The following is a 10032-nucleotide window of genomic DNA, read 5'->3' as shown; positions in this document are numbered from 1 at the left end:
CAGACATTTACATAGCGACGGTCCTGCTGAGGACCATGGGGCACCAGGACAGGTGGGGGGCTTCGAGGGCTCTGGGGACAGGAGAGGAGACCAGAACTAGGGAGCTCCTTCCCGAGAGCACAGGGTGGCCTGGGAGGAGGACCCCATTTGGAGGGAGAAGGCGCCCTATGACCTGGCCACACCCTCACTCCTGCCACTTGGCTGGGAACAAGTTTCTTCTCCCCGACGTTCAACATTTCACAAGTTAAGGGCCCAGGCACTCCCAGGAGATGGGACAGGTGTCAAAAGACCCCAAGAGCCCAGCCAGACCAGGCCTGGCGCAGGCACCTGGCCCACGGGGCGCTCCAGTGGCCTCTGTCAGCAAGAGCCAGGCACCAGGACGGCCTGCCGCCCGTCTCCTTCAGAGCTCCCAGCAGCCAGGCTGTCCCCCCCCCACTCACAGAGGAGGACTGGAACTCAGCAGGGCTGGGGCTCGGCCACGCAGTGTGACTCCATGGCAGGTCACCCGCCTGCCACTCCATGTGACATCACGGGGTTACTGCTCGGGGGGCCTTGCTCCTGACAGCCACATGGTCAGCCAGCCCCCCCCCACCCCGCCCAGCTCTGTGATGAGCCCCTCTGAGTGACCACCCAGGAGTCAGATGGAGGAGACACCACCAGGGGACACAGAAGGCCTGTCCACCCGGCCAGGACAGGGCCTGGAAGGGCCTCAGGGGGCAATCCAACCGCTCAGAGCTGTCCCTGCCATTCACCTGCTGCGGGGTCCGAGGTGCCGACGGGAGAGGGGCTCCAAGATACGAAGGGGGGACGGAGACCCAGTGTTCTCTGCCCACCCCAGTCCAGTCCTCGCCCCCTCTAAGGTCTGCTGAGCTCCCCCTCCAAGACACTGCCCCGCACCTGTTCAGGTCGCCCTGAGGAAGCTGGGTGTCTTCAGCAGCTCCACAGCTGGGAGCACCCCCTCCTTGCCAACGTCCCCGAGGTGAGACTGTGGCCATTTGAAATCAGTGGCAGTGGCGGCCGCGCCTGGGACCCCAGCGAGTCGGGAGGCCGAGACAGGAGGATCGCCAGCTCCAGGCAGCGGCCAACTCGCGAGAGCTCGTCTCAGAATAAAAGCCAACAGCACCGGGGCTGGAGCTTGGGGGGTTCAATCCCTGTTACCGAAAAAACCACAGAAAACCAGCCATCGAGGCCTGGACTCAGGGTTCCCTGGTGATCTTGGGCCTGCCCTTGACCCTGGGCCCATGGAAACCTGTGCTCCCCCAGGGGGAGGGGGACAGTGCTGCCCTTCCCCCACTCGGTGCCCCTCAAGACAGGTGTCGGAGGAGGATCGGCTCCTGGCACAGCCTCAGGGAGGCGTGATGACGGCGCATGTCATCTGTGAGGACACAGGAGCTGGGGACGCCATCGGTGCAGTGGGCTGGACTGGGCATGACATGAGAGCCAGGGACACACAAGGGACAGACCTCAGGGCCCCTGCAGGGCAGCCCAGGTGGGCAGGTACCCTGAGTGGCATTTCAAGTCAGAGCTGAGGTGGCTGCAGAGACGCTCCCATCACACAGACAGGGAGACTAGGTCTGGGGGCCACCAGGCCAATCACAAGCCCCTGAGATGGGGCGAGGAGGAGGATGGCACCGGCCAGTTGGGGGCTCCTGAGGGGAGGCCGACCTGTGCCGTGGAGCTTCAGTGTCCAGCTCCTGTGCTGAGCATGGCTACGCTCTGTCACCTTAGGCTGTTCCACCTTTCAAGGTATGACCACTATCTTCCCATCCTGCAGAAGAGGAGACTGAGGTTCAGAGAGGGGCAGTTACTTAGTCAAAGCGACCTACCAGTTATATGGACTGAAGCTGCCCAGGGCTGTAATGGGACCTTGTAGGATCCACGGGGACTGAGGGGTTCCAATAAAGAGGAACAATGGGCTCCCCTGAGCAGGCTGTCCGCAGGGACAGATGCTCTCTCTGAGCACTGGAAGATGTCCCGCACCTGGCTTCTGGTCCAGCTCTGCCCCCCATCCCAGGGGGACAGAGTGGATGCCACCCAGTGTCCTCAGGACGCCACGTTGGTGATCGTCGTCCAGTGATGGCCTGCACCCTGAGGTGGACCAACGACCCTCAGAGCCTGGTCCAGGACCGGATGTCCACACTGTGTGGCCACTGGTTGCCGTGGTGACCGCCAGCCACGACAGACTTATGCAAAATCTGTGGGGAGGCAGGGAAGGGGCGGGCCATGGAAATGACCAGTCCAGAAGGTGCCCATTTGCCTTGGCATCCGTCCCCTGGTGCTGTGGAGAGGACCTGGGCGCAGCGGCTGGAGGGGGCCGCCCTGCACTTCCTTCCCCCCAGGCCTTGTTTTCTCCCACTTGCTTCTCCGCCCCTCCTGCCGGTCCCTTCGCCCAGCACACCCTCAGCCAGGCAATGCTGGGCTGCAGGGAGCCCAGAGAAGGGCGGGGGGACAAGCTGCTCTGCAGCCCGCGGGGGAGGCCTGAGCCGCAGTTCCCAGAGGGCGGAAGGCCAGGCTGGCCCCAGGGCTCCCCCAGGACTTCCCCTGACGGGTGACTGCTGTGGCGTGGACGCTGCTCCTCCCGCCTCACCAAACCTGCCTGGGTCCCTGGCTACCTCCCTGAGCCTCAGTCTCTCATCTGTAAAATGGGGCTAAACTATCTCCACCTCGGTCCCAGGCTGGCGTGGTCCGAGAAAACCAGTGCGAAGACCTTCCTGCCAGTGGGCTCCCAGCTACACCCGAATCGCCCCCTTCCTGGCACGCGGGTTTCTGGGATGCAGACCCGTCTCAGAGGGTGGAATTGCTAGTTTTCGTTTATCGAGTGCCCTTATGCAGAATCTGTGGGGAGGGACCTTATTTTTAAACTTTTCATTCCCTCCTCAGCTTCCTGAGAATGTCAACCCGGAGCTGGGAGGTCAGGGCACAGGGAAGAGGGCCAGGGCCAGGGGATCCTGTCCCAAGCCTGTCTGGCTCTGCAGCTGGTTATGCCAAGTGCTTGTCAAATGGAGATGTGGGATGAAGCCAGGCTGGTCATTCACTCCTAGTGACCCGTTCCCCTGCCTGGGCGTCAGTGTCCCCGTCTGTAAAATGGAAACACCGGAGCTCCCTGGGTCTGTGCAGAGGATGAGACGTGGTGTCTGAAGCACTGGGCTCGATGCCCGGGCATGGCGTGGGCCAGCTCAGTACAGCCTCTAAGCAGAGCCCAGGACCGCTGCGGAAGGCCAGGGCCTGCACCTGACTTCCTCTGCCCACCCAGATGAAGCTCAGGGCCAGACCAATGGCCTGGAGCTGGCCCAGGTGGCCACTCATTTCCTTAGAGGGCACGCACCACTGGAAGCCCGTGGGACAGCGGTGGCAGGGACATCCGGCCTCAGTCAAATGGTTCCGCTTCAACCCAGGCTGCGGCTGGGCCCCTGGCCACAGCAGGGAAATGAAGGACTCCATGGGTGACCGCAGACACGGGGACTTACGGTGGTGACCATGCAAAGAGGCCCGAGTTCCCCAGGCAGGGAGCAGACGCTGGGCCTCAAAGGCCACCAGCCCCAAGCTCAGGGTCGGGGAGGGCCACGGGAACAGAGTGAGTGGCGGTTCTGTCACCCCTTGGCCCAGCTAAAAGGACACGGAGGTGGGTAGGGGGGATACAATGGCCCCGGCAGAGCGTGCGGGAGCCAGGGGCCTGTTGGAGCAGCAGGCCCAGCCTGGGTTCAAGCCCACTTCTGCTAACCAGTCACATGACCTTGGCCAGTTCTTCCTCCTCCGACCTCCACCCACCCTGCTACAAAAGCTGAGAGTGACCGACCTGGTAAGGTCGCCGTGGAGGCTACACGAGCTGGGGGTGCCGCTCAGGGGCAGAGCGCTGGCCTAGCACACGAGGCCCAGGTTCATCCCCAGCACCACACGGAGGCTGCATGAGCCAGTCTGCCGAGACCCAGCCAGCTCTGCACTGAGTGACCCGAGCAAGTCACATGTGGCCCTTGATCCTGAAATGCCAGCCTTCCCCTCTGTCTGCTGGGGTCAGGGCGCCCCAGGTACCGTCCTCTGTCCCGGGGCACACCCTCGCGTGGGCTCCCTGTCTGGAGGCAAGCCCCGTCTCACACAAATCGGCGGTGGCCACGAGGGAGTCGGGATGGGCCTGCCGAGGAGCCGCGGGCCCCTGCCTCCCAAGCTCTGAGACCCTCCATGCCGACGGTCCTGATGGGGGACCAAGGAGGGAGATGTGGGCTAGAAACAGCCCTCCTCTGCTACCTGAAGGTGGAGATGGGCCAGGACACGTCCCTCCAGAGGTCAGCTGGCCTGCCTGGGCCTGGACCTGACCAGGCTCCAGCTAACGGGCCATGGGTGCGCCCCTCCGAGCCATCGGTTGAGTTGAGCGGGTCTCCTCAGGGCGGTCAGCACCAGGTGTGGACGTCAGGGTCGGGGAGGGAGCAGTTTGGGGGCCACACCAAGCTGGCTGATTCCCAGTGACACCACACCCTTGGCAAGTACCCTGACTCTCTGCACCCCAGTTTTGTCATCTACAAAATGGGAGTGTGGCAGCCAGATTCATAAGACAATTGTGAGTGAGGAGACAGATGCAGAGACAGGGGTCACCAGGAAAAGACCCAACGAGAGAAATCAGAGAAGAGGCACACACCTGTCATCCCAACAACTCAGGAGGCTAAGGCAGGAGGATGGTAAGTTGGAGGCCAGCCTCAGCAACCTAGAGAGACCCCCATCTCAAAATAAAAAGGGCTGGCTATGCAGCTCAGTGGTAGAGTGCCCCGGGTTCATCCGCAGTGCTGGGAACACCCACACACACACAGGAGACAGGTCTTAAGGGATTGGCTCATAGGACCGCAGATGATGCAGGTTTAAAATCTGCGTAGCGGGCAGGCTGGAGGCCCAGGAGGAGACCGCTCATGTCCAAGGGCTCTCCGCTGGCAGAAGTCCTTCTGCTCATTCTTGTTCTATTAAGGCTTCAATTGATCATGGGAGGTCCACTCACATTATGAAGGATGATCTCTTCCCTTTTTAAATTCTCTTAATTTAAATATTATTCTTGTCTAAAAAATACTATCTCAGAAACATCTAGAATGTTTAGTCAAACATCTGGGTGCTGTGGCCCAACCATGCTGTAGCCCAACCAAGCTGACGTAAAATCAACCAATCGGCGAGTGACAGGGGTTGTTGTGACCACAATGGGTAACGGGACACATTTTCTACCTTTGGCGCTGTTCTAAGCACCTACATGAACTAACTCACTTATTCCCTTGGTAGCCCGTAGGTGTGTACTAAGGGGATCAATGTTTTACTGATGAAGAGGCAGTCAGTCAGAGAGGTTGCAGATCTTGCAGATCACCTGACGGGGAGGCAGTGAGCCAGGATTTGAACCCAGGTCCCCCAGCTCCAGAGAGACTTGCAAATATCAGGGCCTCCCCTCCCTCCCCTCACCTGAGGGCACTGGGGGGCTACCGACTGCACACTGTCAAGGCCACCAGGCTTAGAAGGGAAGGTCCACGGCCCTCGCCATCCCCACAAAGACCACGGCTCTGACTAGGTGACAGGCATTTTATTGGGTGGCACGGTGCACCCCGCCCCCACCTCACAGTGTAGAACCAGGACTCCGCCAGCTGCTCCCGTAACCCCCGGCCCACATGGGAGACAGACAGACAGATTCTGAGGGACACAGAGCCCACACCCAGGCAGCAGGGGTGCCCACCTGGGCTGGGAAGGTCGCTCCTCCTGAGCACCCAGCACCCAGCCTGGAGGAGTCGCCCTGGCCATGGACTGGCTGCCCCCACGACCGGGCACTGAGGGGCGAGCCCCAGGCCACTCACACTAAGGAGGGGGTCCACAGGCCACGTCTGAGTAGAGGCATCAGCATCTGCCCGGGCAGACTGGGCTCTGCAGGGGACTCCTGGCCGGAGACAGGCTCTGAAGTGGACGTCTCTATGGGCGGGACTGGAGGGCTAAGGACAGCCCAAGAACAGAGGCCCCCGCAGGGTGTTCTGGAATCAGCCCACACAGGACCGTCCCTTCCCACACGGCAGGTGGCCAGGAGCAGCGGGCCTAGGCCAGCACGGCCTGGAGGAAGGCACAGCATGGAAGGCGTCTGGCTGGGCGCAGGGCCCTGGCTCGGGTGGGTCTGGACACAGCCAGGAAGGTGAGAGGCCCAGGCCACGGAGGGCAAGGTCAGAGGTGCCGTCCGAGCCACACCTCACCTGGGACACCTGCAGGGGCCTGGCCAAGGCCGGGAGCCTGCGAGCAGTGAGGCTTCCTGGGGCCCAGAGCTGCCGCCTTTCCCCATAGGGTCCCAAGAGCTGCTCCCTCTGGCCCCCATGTCCCTGAGCCATCGGGCCCAGTGCAGGGAGAGGGGGCAGACAGAGAACCTGCCGGGCACCAGGGTCATTTCTGCCAAATGGGACTTCCAGGAAGGCCGACAGGAGAGACAGTGTCCTGTTCCTCCCCAGGCACCCGACACCAGTGACCAGGAGGGCGTCCAGCATGACTAGATGGGAGCTGTCCACAGGAGCTGGCCAGGGGTCCGGGTGGACACAGGTGATGGGGAGGCTCGGGGGTCACTGCATATACGAGTAGCGCCAGTCCCCCAGGGGCGCGTGCGTCTCCTTGATGACCTGGGGCGATGTCCAGCGCAGGATGTAGTGGGGACCCCCGGGCTTGTCATTGGTTCCTGTGGAGAAGACAGTTCTGGTTTTCTCAGAAGAGACGAAGGCAGAAGGAGCCAGGGCGGGCACCAGCGGGGGCAACGGTGGCAGGGAGGGCGCGTGGAGACCCCGCAGAGGCCGCCGAGCAGAAACCGCGCTCCAAGCAGTCAAGGCCCAGAGCGCACCTGGCCATGTGCATGGGAGGCGGGAGCTGATGGGCAGGCGGCAGGGAGCGCTGGGGGCACACTGACGGGGCCGGACACCTGGTGTGTCGCAGACAGGAAGGAATGTGCCTCTGTCCCTCATGCCCAGTCCCTTCCTGGCCAACTCCTAAACCTCGGCGCCTCCTGAGTGGCAGGGGTGAGAAATGACACTTGCCATTCCCCAGCTCTCCCACTCAGGTCTGAGTTCACACCCACGGTGACCCCTGGGCCACCCGGGAAGCCACCCACGTGTTGGAGACTGGACTTTCAGCCCCTGGTCACTGGGTGGAGACAAGGCTGACCGCAGCTCTAACGGCCAGAGCTGTGACCAGTGGTACCTACGAAAGGAGCCCCCGCAGACCCGGGTTCGAGTCTCCCGTGGACAAGCCCATCCTCCCGACGGGAGAGTGCAGTACGGACTCCATGACTCGGGAACCTTCCGCTTTGCCCTTTCATACGGCTGTTCACCTGAACCCTTTAAAACAGACCCTGTGCCGGGTGCGGTGCTGCACACCTGCAATCCCAGCTGCTCACTGGCTGAGGCAAGAGGATGGCAAGTTCGAAGCCAGCCTCGGCCATTTAGCAAGGCCCTAAGCAACTTAGGGAGACCTTCCTTAAAATAAAAAGTAAAAAGGATGAGAAATGTACCCAGTACCTCGGGTTCAATCCCTGGTACCAAAAATAAATTAGAAAATCAAGTAGACTCTGCAAGGTCTGGGGATGTGGCTTAGCGGTAGAGTGCTTACCTAGCAGGTGCCAGGTGCTGGGCTCAGTTCCCGGCACTGGGAAAAAAATAAAAACCCTGATAACATGTTCTTTGTAACCTCCTTCTTAGGGGTCCAAGAAGCACTTAGGAATACCAGAGGGCAGAAAGCATCTTCAAAGACACAGTAACAGAACACATCCCAAACCTAGAGGGATCCAGGTACAGAAAGGCAGAAGTCACCAGGGTTACCTCAGTCAAGACATCTAATGATTCAGTTCTCAAAGGTGGAAGTTGAAGAAAAGCTTCTTAAGGAAGCAAAGAAACAATTCATACAGGGGCCTAATCCCCCGAGAGCCAACTTCTCAGCAGAAGCCTTTCAGGCCTGGGGCCTGGCACAAGATTCTCATGTTAAACTGGGCACAGTGGCACGCGCCTGTAATCCCAGGAACATGGGAGGCAGAGGCTGAAGGATTGCAGATTCAAGTCCAGCCTCAGCAACTTAGCAAGGCCCTGTCTCAAAATAAAAATAGAGGGCTTGGAATGGGGCTCAGGGATTAAGTACCCCAGTGCCCTCCCCCAAAAAAGATGTTAATAAGAAAACCCTGGAAAATATAAAACTGGTAAGAGTACGCGGACATATTCAGAATGCTCTAGTATCGTAAACGTGGGACAGAAACCATTTGCAGGGTCTCTAATAATAAAACCAAAACAAAAAAAAGGACAATTCAAAATAATAATAACTACGTTAATATGTTGAGAGATAAGCAATACAAACAGGTGCAACAGGACATCAGGCAGAGTTTCGGGGTCGCAGTGGTTGACTGGCGGGTTGTCTCCTTGCTGGGGATGAACCCCCAGGTCCCATACGTGCTAGGCAGGCGCACGACCACTGTGCTACGTCCCCAGCCCCAGAGTTTTTATCATGATATTTTCTGTCTTATTCTTATGATCATATGAAGTTACTACCCTTTCAGAATCGTTGTTAGGATCAAAAGATAGTTTTGAAGGTTCACAGGAATCCCAAAGCAAAAAAAGGCATAGTAGACACCAAAAATAAACACCGAGGAATCCACACACACCACCAGAGAGTCACGTGACCACAAGCGAAGACTATGCGAGAATGAGAAAGAAACTATGATAAAACCAGGAAGCGAGTGGCCAATGGCCACAGCAGGATCTCACCTATTGATGATGACCTTAGATGTGAGTGGATTAAATTCTCTAATTCAAAGGCAAAGAGTGACTGAATAGATTCCCAAATAAACAAATAAATAAAATAACAGCTGGGGTTGTGGCTCAGTAGCGGATCGAATTGCCTAGCACAAATGAGGCACTGGGTTCAGTAATAACAATGAAATAAACAATGAAATAAAGGCATTCTGTCCATCTACAACCTCAAAAAATTTAAAAAGAAATGTTAAAACCCACCCACATGTTGCTCATAAGAAACTCACTCAGCCCCTGAGGACACACAAGCCTCAAAGAGATGGATGGAAGGAGGCGCCCTGCAGACAGAATCCAAGGAAGCTGAAACAGCCAGACTCAGATGACACAGATTTTAAATTAAAGTAGCAAAAAGAGGGCTGGGGCTGTGGCTCAGTGACAGAGTGCCTGCCTCGCACATGTGAGACACTGGGTTCGATCCTCAGCATCACCTAAAGATAAATAAACAGAATAAAGATATTGTGCCCATGTATAACTAAAAAAATATATTTTTTAAAAAAGTAGTAGAAAGAGACAAGAAAAGCCATTACATAATGATAAAGGTCAGCAAGAGGAAATGATTCTAAATAAATATGCAACCGATATTACAGCACCCAAACATAGAAAGCAAATGTTAATAGACCCAATGAAAGAGACACACTCCAGTACAATACCAGTAGAGGACTTCATTGGACACCCCACTTTCAGCAATGGATAGATCAACCAGACAGAAAATAGACAAGAAACAGAATTAAATTGCATCCTAGACCAAATGACAGCCACAGGACATCCACCCAACTACAGAGCACAGACCCTTCTCATCAGCACAGATCACATGACAGACCACAAAACCAGTTTCACACACACACACCCCACTCCAAAGTTTATTTTTGTGGTGCTAGTGATCAATCCCAGGATCTTGCATGCACTCCACCACTGATCCACACCCCAGCCCACAAGAAATCATTAAAAATAAAACTGTATCAAGTATCTCTTTTCCAACTACAATGCAATAAAACTGGAAATCAAAATGGGAAAACCCCTACGAGTACATGGAGAGCAAACATCTTACTCTTCGACAACCAATGGGTCAGGAAGAAATCAAGAAGGAAATTTAAGAGTCTCTTGAAACAAATAAAAATGGAAGCAAAACACCCAAACCTGAGGGATATGGCAAAAGCTGTGCTAAGAGGGGAGTTCATAGCAATCAGCACCTACGTTTAGAGAAGTAGAAAGATACACACCAACAATCCACCCCTGGGCTGGGCGGGGCTCCGTG

The 10032-nt window shown here is 57.1% G+C and overlaps 1 protein-coding gene across 1 annotated transcript in view; it reads right to left on the bottom strand.

The window, feature by feature from the left end:
• Positions 1–5544: 5544 nt before the first annotated feature.
• The window catches only part of Aldh4a1 (aldehyde dehydrogenase 4 family member A1), a 29690-nt gene continuing 25202 nt past the window's right edge, over positions 5545–10032 (bottom strand). Inside the window, exon 15 of the mRNA XM_076861157.2 lies at positions 5545–6667. Coding sequence (XP_076717272.2) covers positions 6555–6667 — 113 coding nt within the window. The 3' untranslated portion in view covers positions 5545–6554. The remainder of the gene's footprint in view (positions 6668–10032) is intronic.

This window comes from Callospermophilus lateralis, chromosome 7, assembly GCF_048772815.1.
Source record: "Callospermophilus lateralis isolate mCalLat2 chromosome 7, mCalLat2.hap1, whole genome shotgun sequence".
NCBI lineage: Eukaryota > Metazoa > Chordata > Mammalia > Rodentia > Sciuridae > Callospermophilus > Callospermophilus lateralis.
This window is presented reverse-complemented; position numbering and strand designations above follow the sequence as displayed.